This window comes from Limanda limanda, chromosome 5, assembly GCF_963576545.1.
Source record: "Limanda limanda chromosome 5, fLimLim1.1, whole genome shotgun sequence".
Taxonomy (NCBI): domain Eukaryota; kingdom Metazoa; phylum Chordata; class Actinopteri; order Pleuronectiformes; family Pleuronectidae; genus Limanda; species Limanda limanda.
Window position 1 is genome coordinate 18,737,724 of NC_083640.1, and position 18,783 is coordinate 18,756,506.

At 39.6% G+C, this 18,783-nt stretch overlaps 1 protein-coding gene across 1 annotated transcript in view; it reads left to right on the forward strand.

The window, feature by feature from the left end:
* Nucleotides 1-18,056, forward strand: part of ipo11 (importin 11) — a 105,258-nt gene extending 87,202 nt beyond the window's left edge. Inside the window, exon 30 of the mRNA XM_061072058.1 lies at nucleotides 17,076-18,056. Coding sequence (XP_060928041.1) covers nucleotides 17,076-17,240 — 165 coding nt within the window. The 3' untranslated portion in view covers nucleotides 17,241-18,056. The remainder of the gene's footprint in view (nucleotides 1-17,075) is intronic.
* Nucleotides 18,057-18,783: the final 727 nt, after the last annotated feature.

Sequence of the window (18,783 nt, forward strand, 5' to 3'; positions counted from 1 at the left end):
TATTATTTAATTAGGAAAATAATCACCCTGGCAATAAAATCTGACATTTGCTGTATTTGTTGATAAATTGCCAGTGAATCATGCTTGACAATATTAAAGCTAAATTAAAATGTGGGCTGCTCTGTACATAAAGAATAATTACACCCTCAAATTCTACTTGATCCCTCCTGTCCTGGCAAATCAAAAAACAAACGGAGGAGCAGAGTAGTAGTGGACCGTAGGCTTGACATTTTCTACAGTTTAATCATAAACTTACACAAACAACTAAATGTTCTGAACTTGAATGAAAATATTTTAACATTAACTGTTAACATACATGCACATATACCCTGACATTTTTATTCCGTTATAGAAAAGTTTTTATTTACTGAAATGTCTGTTAGAAGCACATATCTTTCAATTCGTCATCAGCCACCAGATAAATTGGTTGTGCTCTGAATCTCCACATGAGAAAGAACTAGTGTTAGATTTCCTACAACTCAAGAGGAGTCCATCTCTTTCATGTCTGACTCTGTCTCTGCAGTCCTATGTGAAGGGTTGCTAATGTTACCAGCAGCAGCAGCTTTTGATGAGAGGCACAAACACTCTTTGTTCAGCCAGCGTTCTCATTTACTCGGCTTGTATCTGATGAAACAGACCTTAGAGTCTTTCCTTGGTCATTGTTTACATGTGTGGGAATGGACCAGCAAAGACTGCTCTTTTTTTCTCGTTATTATGATGACGACATATTGATTACACCAATTGCCAATGGACTTGACATTTAAGGGATAACGCTGGTTTATAGTTGAAAATAATAGTGTTATTTTTTTTGTATTTGTCAGCTCTACAGTTTGTGTTCAGTACATCAACATCCAATAAAACCCATGTCCTGCTTAGAGAAATATTTCCACACCTTTTAATTAAGAATTACTCCAGCAGGATGTGGTATGTCTGGTCTCATTTATGCAGATGAGACAAACCTAGACAGCAGGAAATCTTAATGGTCAACCTTTGAGCATTGGTGGTTCATATGGCAGTGTCCTGCACAGCTCTGTGTTCTTCTCCTCTTCATCTATCATTTCAGTCAGAGATTGCCTCATCATCTTCTGATTTGTCCCTCACTTTGATCTGAGTGTTCCAGGCAGACTGGGTTAACTGACGCTGTGTTTGGGCCCCGGTACATAATGTATCATTAGATTCTTGTGCTTCATCTACAATGTCAGCACCATCAAACAAGAAAAGGGATCAAAGACTTTCTCCACTGAGCACTAATGTGCTCCGTCTGTTGTGCTGCGTTAGCAGTAGCACACACCCACTTGAGTGTATTCATTTTTCTTTTACTACACACAACACACATGTGGTATTGTGCTGCTTTTGTTGTCAGTAGTTGCCAATAACTGATGAGAGAAATGGGAAAAAATAATAGACAAAGGTGCCCTATTCATCATGTCGGAAAAACTGGGATATTCAACTTATAATTGAATGGTGATATTGCCCAGATGTGATATTATGCATTGGAGTGTTTTTCAGACTGCAAATCATTTGCAATTTTCTTTTCCGTTGACCTTATAAGACAGCATATTCAGTTCCGTGCCCAAGAAGCTGCTCGCACTCTGTAGCGCCACCTCTCGACAATCAGACGCATGACGTCACATGTTGAATTCTGTCACAGCTGTTCTGCAGCAGCCCAGGTGTTCGCCCACTTTTTAAATGTCCCATTTTGTGTTCTCTGTTTATTGTTAAATGCAGTTTCGATTTATTTGAACAGAATGCTCACTTCAGTCATTTATAGCATTTGTTCAGGATGTGTAACTGATGAGATTTTGGTTCCAGGCTATTACGCTAATGAGTTGGTTTCAGTGTGTGTGGTTTTTATTTTTCTGCTATTAGTGATGGGGATGGTGGGATATGATAGTATAATAAACATTATGGTCACAGTTAGAAAAGTTTAGAAGTAAAGGTGATGGTGCTAATTTTAAATTTACAAAAAATATACATACTGTGTTTTGTATATCATGAGAGGCTGCAGCGCCAACTAAAAACTCCCTAGACCGCAATATAGAAAGCTGGGTGTGTTAAAAAGTTTGATATACTTTCTTGACTCAATGAAAGATGTTCTTTACCATTTTAGCTTTTGATGTTGGGGGAGACAAAATCAAATGTAGGACATTAAACATTCAAATCAATTTTTACCATTACATTATTCTTTATTTTGCCAATTCTTATCAAATATAGTTGTAAAATACACGATTATTGACAAATTACCATTCTCTGCCTAAATCTTAAGAAAAACAGTGGAAAAAATAAGATTCTAGTGAAATTATTTCATTTTCCTTAACAATATGAATTTCAACTATTTGGATAAGAATGAGAATATGAATTGATAAATTAAATTCCAGTGGGAAGTGTGCAGCATCACAAATATCTTGTTGACCTCCTGCCTCTGTAATCACCATTCAGTCAAGTTAAATTTCCAATTAGAAAACTTTGTCCGGTAAAACATTTACTGATGAAGAGTCCTTGAGAGGGCATCCTATTAAATGTTCATGTTTTGAAATTTGAGAAGAGGAAGATAAGGAATTGTACCTATTACTTCCTTGTCCTGTGGCTGTTATTGCTCATAGGCAAAGGAAAATATTTTTCCAGCGCTTAATTAGTGATGAAATTGGACTTTAATTTTCATTATTTTGTGATAAGCAATCCAGCTTAATTAGTTACCTTAAACGGCAATCCCATTAAATATTCAATGTTTAACAAAGGAAACGATAGCAAAGTGTATTTATTAGATTATTACCCAGTAGCTATCAATGCTTGGAGTGGAACAAAAATATTAAATGAGCTTTGATGAATTACCAATTAATCACAAAATCGTTTTTGTCATTCGACAGTTTATCATTATTCCATTTATAATGAACAATCAAACTGACTCCAGAGGTCCCTAAAGTATATATTTGTAGGAAATGAGTTTCAGTGTGTTATCAATTCACTGTGTGCCACACAAAGCGTCAGTAATGAAGACTTGCCATTACTGCTTTATTATTGCTCCTAGTCTCAAGCAGACCATCAGTGTCAGCATAATTTGGTTTTGTTGAATAACAGACCTCGCTGACAGTGTTATTTTGCACCACAAGATATAAAGATTCTCCTTTGTGCTGCCTCAGGCATACAGAGAGATCCAAATTAGTTTCCATCTCTGTCACTTCTCAGCTTTACGGCCATTTGTCCAGGAGACTGTTGGGAGTTGTAGGCTCTTAGAGGATGGCAGGATTGCAAATATGCTGCAATTAACCACTTCTTGGATTCACAAAGAAATTGAGCACTGAGATCGTTTATTTTAGTGGGTTACTCAGAGCTACAGTTTATTGCATAGACAGACTTTGATGGCTCTGCCCTGTGCATTAGTTATCAAGCTTATACACCAGGCCTGGCATTTTGTCATTATATAAAAGTCTATGCTAAAGTTGGGTGTCAATGCAAAAGGAATGGGGTTCATATACAGTGTAAGCACTATTTCTTGTGTACAGCAAATGGATTCATCATTCCATTTATGAGTTGAATCAGTGCAGATGAAAAGAAAGTTCTTTGGACCATCATTTAGATAAATAATAAAGTTAAGTTAAGGTATAATAGATCAACTATATGCCAATATGACTGGTCACAATCCCAGTATTTCATTCACCCATCATTTTTGTTGGAGCTGTTAAGTGAGCAGGCACTGTCTGTTTTTTTGGCTTTATTTTCAATTTAGCTGCATCAAATTGTGCATTCTCATGAATATCACATTTTTCATCAGTCTCCTAAATAAATAAAATGTTTTTAATCAATATTGATGAATTATTCTCTGGGAAATTGGTGAACTTCTAAAAAAACAAAAACACAATTTACTGGATTCATTCTCTTTTTTTTGCCATGTCCTAATCTTCCCACCAAGTTTCATGTAAATCCAGTCGTTTTTTTTTGCACATTCCTGCTCACAAACCAGTCTGAGAGCAATCGTACTTTGGAATGGCTCAAAGTCAGTCTGCAAACATTTCTGACATGCTAGAAATCCTGAGGACCCCTGCTCAAACCACTCTTCAAAACACCATCTGGCAGAAAGAAATGTCATAATTTTCTTCCAAGCATTAGGATGGGAATTATTACACCTTTATCCCTCTTATTTGTTTAGAACCTCAAATCATTCCAGCCTTGTGTAGCTCCTCTTCCACCTAAGCAGAAATCATCCAGAATATGTTTCCACATCTGTGCTGGTGTGAAGGACCTTTAATGATCCTGAGTTAACTGAGTGTTCCTGAACATCTATCATTAGCGTTCCCGTACTGATTAAGCTTTTCCATGGCAGCATCTTATTAAGACTGTAGCCTGCTGTTATAAAAGGCAGCCAGATATTAAAATGAAGAGCGTGCACCACAGGGAATGCTCGATTCATTTTGTCCACTTATGCCTCTGCCAGTCGTGGTGTTTATGTTGCAGCTGTGCAGATCCGACGATGATGCAGCCAAAAGTGTGTGTAGTGTTTTCACCTGTCAGCTCTTTGGATTCATTGGGAGTTAATTAGTCAGATTCAAGTGATGATAATAATCGATCTTTGGCCTGACGGTTCAGATTTTAAATTGATACTAATGCATCTTAATTACCGGTGTGAAGCTTTTTTCATTCTGCATGTGGCTCATTATAACCAATCACTGTGATGTTGATTGTGTGCTGGGAGCGATGAAATCTCCTCGCTGTGATTCACACTGTTGCACACGTTTCCTCACCCTCAACCCTGTTCATTCAAATTTACGGCTTTTCAGACAAGTGACAACATGATTGAAGTATTAGTATTTGCTCAGGAGGGTTGGATTGATTGATGAATCAAGTAAACCATTAACCATGATTGACTGAGAGGAAAATGTTAATCTACATTACATCAACCGTTGGCATAATTCTGACACTTCAACGGAACTGGCTGGTGAGGGATTCCAAACGTGTCAGGTACTCTTGAAGGTGGGTGTAAAATCTTCCTGTCTCTATAGGGGATATTAACTGACCTTAATTAATAATGTTTATCTTATTACATTATTGTAATGTTTTAATAATCAGCTGACCATGTAAGCCTGGCACCTGCACAATAAATGTAGTGAAACAGAAATTCCACTGAGAGTGAGGTGTCCAGCTAAATGTAGCAAACTGTCACTGGGAGGTTTACAGGCGTCAAATACATTTAGCTCAGCTTTCACAATTACTTCTCAGCATTCCCCAGTAAAGTCTATTTTTTAAAAGTAAGTTGGAATTGTACCAAACTGCAATTTAAACAGTTGCATCCAAAACTACAAACTAAAGATTTGAGGAAAAATCAATAAATTAATTTAGCCGGACAATACATTACATTTTTTTCCCATTTTTGTGAGGATAAAAAAGACCAAATGACACTTTCGCTGAACAAATGATGCTGCACAGTGTCAATCTCGTTTCAGCTTTAAATTACATTCCAGGAGGAAAAGCAACAACATCCTCAGCCTGATCTTTTAACAATATTGTTTCTTATTTAGATTCTAATGCAGAAAATCATTCACATAGATTTGTTCAAGGTGATTCTCGGTCTGTATCAGACAGATGCTCTGTGGAATCGGAGAGAATTAATTTTTGTACCATTAACTCTTTAGGAGCTAAGGTGCCCAATAAAAACTCACCTCTAAAACTTGAGCATTGTTTGAAACAACACCCTTAAACCTGAGGGTTTTCTGCAGAGCTGAAAAAACATATCAACTAGATTTTTCTCAGTCTCATGCAGATAGAGACATGAAATGTCCTCCTCCTCCTCCTCCTCCTCCTCCTCCTCCTCCTCCTCCTCCTCCTCCTCCTCCTCCTCCTCCTCCTCCTCCTCCTCCTCCTCCTCCTCCTCCTCCTCCTCCTCCTCCTCCTCCTCCTCCTCCTCCTCCTCCTCAAACATGTCTCTTACTGACTGAGTCTCCTCATCTGGATCTGTTTATCAATGGTTTCATCAGGGAACCACTGCTGTGCTCTGCTTCAGTACTTCTTCCCTCCTTGTGATCGTCAGCCAGTGTCTGATATGTACGCATCTTGCCAAACAATGACATCATATAAAAATCAAACATGAAGGATGCACCCGATCTTAGGTACAATTATATACACGTGTATGTTGCAATCAGGCAATCTAATCAGGCAGTTTAAATAAAGGTGACAAATACAATAAGGCGGTAGGAAGGAAGTTGTATTGAATATTAATCTTATTTCTTGATATGAGATATAACTGTCATCTTTACACTGTTGAACAGCTGAATAGTGTGAGAGACGTGTGTTCAGTCACGCATGTGTGCTTATCTGTGTGTAGCTCACCAAGATAATGCCGATAGAGGCATTAAGATCAGCATGAAAACAAATAATGTGAATTGTGTTTAAAGCAAGAATGAAAATGCTAAATCAATCTGCATTTGTCTATAGATTAGTATGAGCGATAGTTATAATTTGTGTTGTTCACAGCTGCTTCACACCGTAGGAACATTTTCTCCTTCAGTTCATCAAACGCCTGCAGCCATCTGAAGGCAGCGGGGACACGCTGATAAATCTGTTGATACATTTTCACCCACTGGTTTGACAAGTGCTGCATCAGAGCACAGTGTCGTTATGCCCGGCCGTTCGCTGTGTTTACTTTCATTAAATCAGGTGCAACTGACACGAAGCTACTGCAAAATTCGGGCGTACAATAATACAAACGCTATTCCTGATTGGCATTTCATGTTTTTTTTCTTAAAACCCATTATGTCGTGTCACATTTTACGTAACGATTGCAAGTGTTTATGATAAGAGCTTGAGTGAAATACTAATATTCATCAATATTTTTAATTAGTGTTGTGAGGTGTACAATATATCAACATTAGGGATTTTCTCGTTGAGCTGTTGTCATCGTGCATCACTGTGATCGGCGCAGCTGTTTGAAAGCTGTGAGACAAGGGATGTGACTGCCTCTGACTGAATTTATTTCATCACACCTGCCAATTTATATTTACCATACCATTTTTTCCCCGCGCTGCTGCACCTACATGAACCATAATAGCAGGTGCACACTGAAATGCCCACACAGCCCGTGCACGTAACATTTTGCACTTGCCCTGTTGACATAAATACTGTAAAGAAATGAAAGCTTGTCCAACATGTCACGGACGCTGTATGTTCACAAGGCTCAAAATACTAACGTGAATTCTGCGCCAAGTTGGTTGTAGCAGCCTCGCACAAATGCTCACAATACATTTTATAACTGCATAAGTCACCGACTGTAATCTCCCACTCAGGAGTCTCATTTTACAAATTGGTCTTTCAGTGCCTGCCAAGATGGCAAAGTAGATTTCACACAGGATGTCACATTTCACTGTTTGACCCAGCTTGGATCTCCCAGCCTCCGTTCCAAGAGTCGCAGCCAAATCCACTAGAGCACTGAGGAGGTTTGCATTTACAAGCAAAAGAAAAGGGTTGTTTCAAATTGCCAAGATGATTTATGAGCCTATATTTTATGCAGACAATAATGCTCATCCTACAGGTTCTTACATTGCAGCCCTTGTCCTGAAACTCAATTTTATTTAATTTGACTCGATGTAAAGGGAGCAGAGTTTAAGAAAGTTAACTTTGTGTCCTGCGTGGAATCACAGAGAAGATTATTTTAAAGGAAAAAGTGTCGTAAACATCATGGAGCTTAGGATTTCACACATTTATTTTACTGTACTGTTCATTTTATCTGACCCCGTCAATTTCCATAAAAATCAACAACAAAAAAGTTGTTAACCAGAGCAATCGCAACTGATCTGGCTAGTTGTTGACAGAACTAGTCAGTAGATACATGAGATGTATGAGAAAAGAAACTCACTACAACAGTCAAAAAAATAACCTTTCACTTGACTTTGTATCAAAATGCAGCTTATTTATATCCAGTGAGGAGTGGTGGCCTCCCTCAGTTCCACCCATGTGTTTGGTAGTATATTCAGCCTTATGACAAACTACCTCAGGGCTCTAACTTTTACGCCCTCATTGATAATACTAATTATAGTATTACACTGTGCCGCCTCATTGGGTGAGGAAATTGCTGCAATTAAGTTCTAATGTTCTAATCCTCCCTCTAAGTCAAGAGACCATGACCCAATGGAATCTCAGAAAAGGGGAGAAGGTGTGTGTGTGCGTGTTTGTGTGTTGGAGGACTTAGGTTCCTGTTCTTGACCTTGTTTCTCACACTCTTGTACCATCTCTCCTATGAAATTACACCTTTTTAAATTTAGTGTTGCTGTCTGTTTGTTGTACGGTTGATCAGTCTTTGTCCCTGAATATGATAACGGTGAAGAATGTATATGACCTCATCTCCTCAGCTCACTGTGTTTGGTGTCTATCTTTGTCGTCAGTGCAGCTTAGGACCCAGTTGTTATTTAGGCCACGTCCACAGTCATGTCAATTAGGAAAAAATGATTTTGTTCATACAATGAAATACTTTACATCCACTCTAGCTTTTTCAGTGTTTTTGCTTGTGACAATGAAGGAGGCCGACATTTGTGTCATGCGCTGTAAGCAGTTGATCAATCACAACAGAGACGGCCAGATGGCCAATCAGAGAAGACCGGGTTGAATCAGTAGGGGGGGTCTAAAAGAGTCAGGAGCTTAAACCTGCATAACTTGCTGCAGGCAGTACGAGGAAAGTACTTCTTTCTCTGAACATATCAATGTTTTCAAGTCATAACCCAAATTAATATTATTAACCCAAAACATGTGGGCCACACACTATCTTTGAATAAAGCCCTAATAATGAATAAAGGAGAAGTTGTGTTTTCACATCTGCTTCTGTGCTCAGGAGATTTTTGTCCATCGTCTTCTTAACATTTGAAATCTAATATAAGTAAATAAGCATTGACATAGGGCTGTATATAATGCTTAGGAGAATAAGCTATAAGCACAAGTATAACAGCGTCCTTCAGTAAGGGCAGTGCATTTGGGGACAGCTGGAGATGGCTGATATATGCAGGAGTTGCAGATGGACAAACCTGAGGTAACAGGATTAATGTCGGACTCGGATACTCAGCTGGCTCGATCTCACCAGGCCAGAGCAGCTCTGCCAACATATACAAACACATATAGACAAACTTTCAAGCTCATTCATAACATCCAACTAGTCTCACGGATGCTTCCATAAATTCAGACACACATACATGTTTAAGTTGTTCTGGCTGTAGACAGCATTTAAAGAGTAAGCCAGGCAATAGTCTATACTTCTGTTGTCAAATCCCTTTTAAATAGAGCAAAACCAATAAGTGTTCTCTCCGTATGTCCCTCAGCCTGTCTCTAGCACTCACCTCCAATCCCAATCGCTCCTACTTAATCGTTACTTATTGGAAGAAGAACTTTGTTGGGGAAATTGGGTCTGCTACTGAGATGGGATGTATGGTACAGAGTCATTAATGGCATTGCCCATGTTCCTGGTAAAGAAACAAATAAAAGTTAGGCTCAGTTTCGTGTTGTTGGAAAGTGGAGGTTTGTGGTGCAGAAGAGACTTTGTGGAGCTTTTGCAACCCCTCACCTCACCCTCCGTTTGATGACTATTGACCTTATTCTCTGAGTTCGATGTTTACATGAGTTGCTGATATTCTATTCAAATTCTTGTTTACTCGTTACAGAACCTATTCTGATAATGATTCACATCATTATTATTGATGATTGTTATGACAACACTGGTCATAGATAAATGTCTACTTCAGGACCTTATCAGGATCTCAGTTTTGTCAACTAGGATGGAATACGTTTCCTCAGTGAGAATTTTGCATGAGGTATAAGTGGACCGACTTATTGCCATAGGGCACACAGCATGATGATCATTATTTGCATCATTGTCCATATCATCAGATTTTCCCTCTCATATCTCACCTATACTTCTCTATTCTGTCTTTGCTGCTTCCCCCCCCCCCAGTCTTCATCCGCTCACAAGGACACTGCCAAAGCCCTTCCACTTTCCTCACATCTCATCCGTCTCTGTCTTTTCATCATGCTCTCATTTATCTTCTGCTCTCCGTTGGGCATGAAGACCCTTGCTCCTCTATCTCTGAGTCGCAGCAGGGAGCATGTCACTCTCCCTCTATCCTTTACTCAGCATCACTCCATTTCTGTTTTCTTTCCCCTTTTCCTTCTCTTATCTGCCTGCACTCAGCTCTTCTTTTTCTTATTCCTGCTGTTTTGTCTTCACGGGTATAGTCTGTTGCAGATTCGCTGTGCTCAGTATCTTAATGCAGATTGCTTCTGCACACTCAGTTCATTTCCCTTGTTTTTACCCTTTTTTTCGTGCGTACACTTATAGTGGAAACATTGTGTTGCTTTTTAAAAACACATTTACCTTATCAAAAAGTGAGTGAAGGGTGAGTCTGCAGATTATGCTTCTTCCTGACACCATATCATCTCTGTTGCACCTGCAAGTGTAGGATAGATTACACCCCCCTTGTTTTGGTGCATGGAGCCGATGACTTCATGTAATGGAGACGGTTCTTCTCTGTGTGTCGTGAGGATCGATTCAGACATGAGAGGCGATGATTCCCATTTGAGACACTTTAATTCAAAGGTGGGTCAGTGTTGTCTTTCGTCAACACATGCACAGAAATGCACAGAGAATATAAATCACAAACAACACATGAGGCACTGTAGACTTTCTTTCTTCTTTCATATTTAGATACAAAAGGGGCATCTTCAGGCACAGTTTACATCAGAGCATGAACGATAGACAATTTTTCAGTATCTGCGTTTTTTTGGCAATATGAAAACCATTATTTTACAGAATAAAGTATCACCAGTGTATCTTTATCAGAAAGTCTTTACCACCTAATATTGTCAACAGCCCCCATAGACTCCAGTGACCTTAACTCGTCACATGAATTATTAAATCATCTTCAACAGGGCAGAACTTTGTTGATACCTTGAACAAATGAACGTGACCAAGAAAAGAAAGTAAATGCTCAAAACAAAATGTCAACATCAGCTGTTGTTTAGAACCAACTCAATAATGTAAGAGATTCAGTCATAAAATACTTATCAATGGAAGGCCATTCAATTCTAAATCAAGTGAAATATAAATAAACACACACACCGCCCCCTCTCACCTGCTGCATCTGTGCTCAAACCGGGCTCCACTCACAAGTTCTCCTGCAACATGAAGGGAGACGAAGCGTAGCGCCGTTCCACACTGCAGAAGACGACCTGGTTTGTAAAGAGAAAAACAGCGGTGCATTATTTACTGATGCTTCACATTTAATGTTTCATTGCGTTCTTGCACAGTTGTGTGTTATGTTTGGCAGAAGTAGAAAACCTGTAATTGGCCTTTATTCAATCTAGTCTGTTGTTTGAGTTGAAAACAAGCGAAGGAGCATTCAAAGCTGGAGGTGTTTTATATTAAATATAATCTGTTTATTTCATCTTGTTTTTCCACATAAAACAGGCATGGAGGTAGCTGGTGCGGTTGTAGGTATGAAAACCATCTCGTGCCCTACATTAACCTTACAACATGTGTCCAAGAGTGTGAGATGATGAGCTCCACTACACCTGCACCAGTAACAGACCTGTGGAAAAGCCCATCCTGACACAGTATCTGGTTTGTGTGAAATCACACTGGAGAAACTGCTGTGGTTACCATGGTTTCCATGTGTGACAGTCGCTAGTCATAGGTCACAGTGTCATTCAATTAGGCTATCGATAGACTCGGGCATGAGAGAGACATGTCCACCATTTACCGAACATGTAGTGAAATCCTGGACACCACATATATTATCAGCAATTAGTGGTTTATATCAGGAGACGCAGCTGGACTTCCATCATATTGTTCTTGTCCTATAATCTCTATACACATATTCGGCATGTTAATATTCAGAGTGTGTAGGCAAGGGGAAAGGCCTTATGGATTCCATCTCTAGTTTGACAATCACATTTGAGCATTTGATTTATCTGCATTCATATGCAGATAGCTGTTAATAGAGATTAGTCAAAATGTGGTCTGGATTTAACCACCACACAAATATTACCACTGTTTTATGTTTTTTTTTGGGAGACATGTTTGACTTGTGTGATAAAAGAAACTGATTGGACTGTAAACGGAGTCTTGACCAGGATATTCGCAGTCTACAACCGATGGTCCAAAAATATCGGCTAATACATTGTCAGCCATTAGCCGATGGGCTCCACAATTGGTTTCTTCATATGTTGTGGCTGATTATCTCGAGAGCCACTTCCACATTCATCAATCAATATGTCATCATCATAATCAGAATTTTGCTATCACTTGCCCCCAGAGCATGTGCATCAGATTTGGTGAAATTACATCCTCTGGGTGTTGAGGTACATGTCATTTTGATTTAGAGGAATGCCAGTTACTGGCAGTTTAAATGGGTTGATTCAGATTTGGTCGACATAACTGCCCATACACTGTTGTACCTGTTAAGCAGCAAAGTTAAGAAGAAAATCTTCTGATGTCAATGATCCATTATCTCTCTCTTTAGATAATGGTAATTAATCATTTGAATAATAGAAAAAAACAGCAACACTAAAGTGTATCTTGACTTTGTTTAACTATTATTTAACTGTCCTTTAAGATGGTTACATAAAACTACAGTGTTATGTTATACCGATGCATTGCTGAAATTTACCCCATAAAACCTTTTTTGCTTTTTAAACAGCGCTTCGATTTATTGTCCTGAACATCAGTCGGATCGACCCGATCCTCTGAGTCATATTTGGCCACTTGACAGCTGCTTTCAAGTCGAGTCAGTGATGCTGAAGGTGACTGGCTCCCGAGGCCCCGGAGCTGATGTGTCATAAATTTGCTGATGAAATTAACATCTGCCTGCAGTGTAATCCACTAAACCAGACACTGGCAGCATCTGATTAATCAATGCAGTTCTTGGTTCACACTCCAGTACATCATACAGCCCCACAGCTAATTGCATCTCACACACACGCACACACGCACGCACACACACACACACACACACACACACACACACACACACACACACACACACACACACACACACACACACACACACACACACACACACACACACACACACACACACACACACACACACACACACACACACTCAACGTACACATGCTGTGTTTGGTGTTAGACTGAGGATGTGAGGATAAGAGCTGGAACAGTGTAGGTTGTTGCATCATTAACTCCACTTCACAGTTGCCTGTCTGACTTAGTCTCTGTTCAGACCTGGTATTGATGTCCGCCTCGAGTTAATCTGATCACAGGAGCTCTAAGTACATCACCTCCCATGTGTCCAGGGCATAGAGTGTATAAGGACAGATGACGCGTCCCCTTTCCCCCCTCTGTACAAAAATGAAGCCAAAATTATTCCTAATACAGATGCTGCCATCTTTTGTTTTTAGCCAAAACCTGTGGTGATCATGGAGTGCTGATGCAAGTGTTGATCCATCTTGAGTCAGGGTCTGCCCTCAATCATGGAGTTTCACCTCGTTTTAATAGCATCAAATAAGTAATTAAAACTAAATTCACAAGTCAAAATACATACATCATTGTGATAAGAACTATCTAAAATGACAGAAACAATCTTATCGAGATTTATTTATATTTATTTATATTTATTTAACACGTACTGTAACTTTTAGGTTTGGTCCATGTCCCATCCACTAACAGGGAGATGGCAGGGTCTATGATCAATACAACGGCCAGCCACTAGGGGAGGATCCTGATGGTTTGGCTGTGGTTTTCGAGTAACGACCTGTTGTGGGATCGAACTTTGCCGCTCCATATTGGATGATTCTGAACGTAGGCGTGCGAGAAGTGTGGAAATATTTTCCATTCATATTTAGTTTTTGTTAAGTCCATCCAGAAGACGTCAGCTTCAACATAGCGCAGGATTCATTTGTGGTCACGCCTCTAGAAGAGCAGGACCACGTGCATCAAAAACTTTATCTTAATAGGTCTGTTTGTGTTTTTTCAGTAAATTGATAATCAGGGAATTATTGGAAGATGGTTTTGTATCGTTCAAGATTTCCTAATGCAACAGTCGTGATGTGTGTTCAATACCATCTGGTTCCCTTTGTGTGCGTCTGTCGCTCACATTTGTGTATCTGCGTGTGTGTGTGTGTGTAAAAGCCCTGGTGTCGGCTGATTTGGAGCAGCACTGATGTTTTTACAGTAATGATACAGGACTCCTTACTTTGTTTGCTGTGGAGAAGGGCAGCAGTAGTCTAGGGATTACATTAGAGACGAGGGCTTTCACAGACCCTGTCATTTCATCCGTCTCTCTCTTCCTTTCTCTCTCTGCCTCCGCGCAAGCTGCCCACTCCTCTCTTTCCTCCTCCACTCTGTCCTGAACAATGGGCTTCAGCTGTCATTGCCGCCTCTCTCTCTCACATTCTTTTTGGTGTTCTCCTCTAACACCGTCATCATGGCGGTTCCTGATAACCTCTTTTCTTGCACAAAGTTTCCTTTAAGCTGCTTCTCTGTTTTCCCCTCTGCCTACAAATCCTCACCTATTCATTCCTTGTGACTCCTTTTTTTTTTCTCCTCTTCTTCTCATTACATTCTCTGCTTTTCCTCTGGGATGACAGTGGATCATGCTTATTGTTCTTACTGGTAGCTTCACTATCTGTTCTCATTTGTGTGCAGATATTCCGCACAGCTGGTGTCCCCAGAATGTTGCTCTGTATCTTTTCTTCATAAAACATTCAGCTTCTAAGCTTGTGTCTCTGGTATCATTCTGCTTTTTATTAATGTAACTGTATCTTCATCTGCTGCTTCTCAACCGTGTGTTATCATTCTTACTTTACACTACTGGGAAAAACTGAGGTGCTCAGTTCAAGGTCAATATATAACTATTATTCAATATCCAGTTAGTGTGTGTGTGTGTGTGTGTGTGTGTGTGTGTGTGTGTGTGTGTGTGTGTGTGTGTGTGTGTGTGTGTGTGTGTGTGTGTGTGTGTGTGTGTGTGTGTGTGTGTGTGTGTGTGTGTGTGTGTGTGTGTGTGTGTGCGTGTGTGCGTGTGTGCGTGCGCGCGCTGTATATATTTAAGATTCAAGACTTTATATATCATGTGCACAGCAATTTCAAGTTGCTGAAAATTTAATTCTTCTGTCACATACAGTATATGTATAATATATCCATAAATATATACACACACATGTCTTGTACATATGTGTATAGTAAGTAAAGTTTATCTACAGCATTTACCATCAGTGCGTATGATATTATAACAATGTACTTTAAATGGATGCATTGTTGCAGAGACAATGCAGACTTCTAATTTCCTATAAGCAAAGGACTTGATATTTCGCACTCACAAGGCAACAGAGGACAAGGTCTGACGACAACTCGCGCACACACAAACACACACACACACACACACACACACACCAGCAGGTCTTTGTGTTGAAGGTAATTATGAAGGTTAGATGACATCTATTCCATTAAGCCCTTCTCCAACAGCCACTCTTCACTAGTTTGATTGCATTGTAATGACAAAGAGCTGTTTAGCATGACAAGGATTATTTCGAGTGATTGGCAGTCATTTCAATCTTCTGCTTCTCAAAGGACCAAAGTTGTTTTTCATTTCCTTTTTTTTTTTTTTACTAACTCAACTAACTTGTGCCCAAATGTGGAGTTTTTGTGTGTTCGGTGATGAAGGAGGTTTAGTCACTGGGGGAGTTTGTGTTTGTGCAGTTCAGAATGCAGAGCTGCCTTCCAAAGGTTTTAGGATGTCGTGGTCAAACATAACAATAATGAATCTGTGGGGAAATCAAAGTGAACCTAAGTGAGATGGCGAAAAACAAGCTGCAGGAACAAAGGGTTCACAAACTCCTACTGACACTAATTAGTCTGCAGGATGGTTTTAAAAACACAACGACATTGGATAATACAGAATGAGTTGCTCAAATAGCCATATCATTTCATTTAAATTGATTTTGTTAGCAATACTTTTTATAGGAAAGATGTATCTTTGTAGTAATTAATGCTTTTAATATATATGCAAATACAGTGTGTTTTGAATGTATCTCTGCCCCGGCTTCATTCCACAGAAAAATACATATCCTTGCTCACAGAAACTTGTCGCTTCTAGTCAGCCATCCAACCTTTTCCTGCTTTTTTAATCGGTTGTCACGGTTTATTTTCTCCAATGTTGTCTTCAGCGTAAGATGAATGGCAGCAGCTGAATCTGAACAGTGAATCATTGCCTCCAACTCAGGTTTTGTCAAACTGGAAAAATCGTAGCAAATCGGAGTTGCTTTTCGTTTCCCTCTTTATCTGAAGTGTCTCTAAAACAACATGAGAGTATTGTTGCATATCCGTTTAAACTACATAGATTGATAGAATTAAGAATAAGCTTATGGCCATTACGGTTATAACACATCTTTATTGTTGGACAGGTGGAGTTCCACTTTATAGACCTGGCTTTATCTGTTTTTGTCATCATATACTTTGTGTGTAGGCCTTGGCTGCATAATGGAAATTCAATGTGTAGTGTTTTCCAGTTAAATGTAGAATTTGATTAATGATTTACACATTTACAAACATGAAGAAATCACAGTTGAAAAGGTGCTTCGGTACTGCGCAGTGACCATTGATGGCGGTTTTGAAATCAGTTCACGTTGATGTACACAATCTTTAAATGAAAGTCTTTGATTTACCACAAAATTAAAGGGACAAGAATTGACTAAGAACTCACCCTCATGTCAGTTAACACTCCGGAATCTTAAATCTGAATTAGAACAATCAGTGCAGAGCTGGGCAGGAGGATCAGACTCAGCTGAAGGGAATCAATCTTTGAAAAAAAATGTGTAAGAATTGAGAGAAGCAAGGAGAAGTATCAGACAGTGAAGAGAATGAGAGAACACATCAACCTGGAATATCCACAGAAAGTAAATATGACATTTAAACACATGACTTGAATCAAGGAAGACTGAGAAAAAATGAAAATCTGAAATCCAATTTGGGGTTTACAGGCATATCCAAGAAGATTGGAAAACTTTTATTTATGTAAACGTGATGAACCTGGGGCTGCTTCCTCTCGACCTTCACACTGACACTCACTCTGTTCTCTGTCCCGCTGCAGCTGGCCCTGGAGGACCCGGTGCACAGCGTCTCTCTGCAGCAGTTTGTCTACGAGAAGCTGAAGGCGCAGCAGGCCCTGATGGGCGACCAGGGCTTCGGGGTCCTGATGGAGACCGTGGACACGGAGCTGGTCCGGCAGCTCCAGGAGTTCCTGCAAGGCCTGTGAATCAGTCGGTCACTTCACAAGCATCTTCTGATGCCACCCTCTCACCCCCTCTGGTTTTTTTAATGTACTGGAAAAAGGCAAACAATCTGCCCGACGTGTGGACTCCTGTAATCCAAACCTTCCCAGCCTCTACCCATTCTATGCCTTATCTATCAGACCTAGCCTTGTCCACTGTCCTCAGCCCAAACACGTTGTCCCTTCGCTTTGTGGATTCCTTTACATCCCTTTTTTTTTCATCTTTTTTTAATCAAGGTGGGGTTTCTGTGAGTGCTTAAAAAAGTCGAAACACCCCCACAATTTTTTTTAAATCGCCCAAATACAAACATCACCACACTAGAGCTTCCACTCATTTGTTGTAGTTTCTTTCTTTCTGTGGTTTTGACGTGGAGCGGGTGGAGAACCCGAGGGAAAGTAAAAGAGTTGGGGGGTTGAGGAGTATATAGCAAAACTCTTCTGCAGGTGCCAGACAAGGGGCCTCGAACTATTTTCTATGGAAAAAACAGATTGAAACAGATAAGAGGACAACATGAACCCGAAGGACTGAAAGCAGTGTTTACAGAATCTATTCTTTCAAAAGAAAAAAGAAATGTAATTTTGTATGTATGTAAAGTTTGGATGATATTCTGCAAGATGGTATTTTACTTTTTAGTTTGTTTTTACGTTTGTGTTCATTTCTGTTCCATTTAAAAAAAAAAAAGAATTGTTTTGTCATAACCAGACAGGAAGTTGAAGCAACTACTGAGAGAACTCAAAGGTGTTTATTCTTTTCTTGTTGAGAGGGAATGTTTCTCGACATTAAAATGGCTGATTTTAAAACGGTTGATTTGTAAGAGTGCTGAACCCCATTTATATGTATATATACATACTGCTGCTAATTGATGATGTGTCGGGGCACTTTAATAACCAAAAAAAAACAGTTTCATATTTTTTCATCTTTTCACGAACGGTATATCTTCACACATCACCGCACGTATTAAAGAGTCGGTGGAGGCCTTGGAGCAGTGCAGCAGGATTGTGCAAATTGGTTTGAATTTACATTAAGGCTCTCAGCTTGAGTTGTTGCCATTTGTCACGTCTCCTTGTGCAAAACCGTGTTCAAAGAACTGACTGCAAACATTACACGCTATTAGGTTGTGTCATCACTGTTTCATTCTGACTCCAGTGGCTGTGAGGAAGTCGCACCGTGAGCCGCTCCGAGTTTCTTCTGCGGCAAAACTTATCACTCAGAAAGTTGTGTGGAGCTTTCCTGCTGCTCTGCCTTGTTTTCAGATTTTTTTTTTTGATGACATTATAGTGATAGAGACAACGCTTTTATATTATTAATTTCACAGAAAAACACATTGTCTACAGAGGTTTTCACGAAACAATTGTTTGGAAACTTGTTTTATGAAGAAAGGAGTTACTGGACATTAGCAAGTTCTTTAAGGGGGTGAATTTGTACAAGTGGCACGTGGATCTGTTTCATGCAGAATCTGAAGAAATATTTAGTTTGTTTTAATTTGAAACTCATAAAGAAAGTATTAGGGAACTCATAGGCAAATAT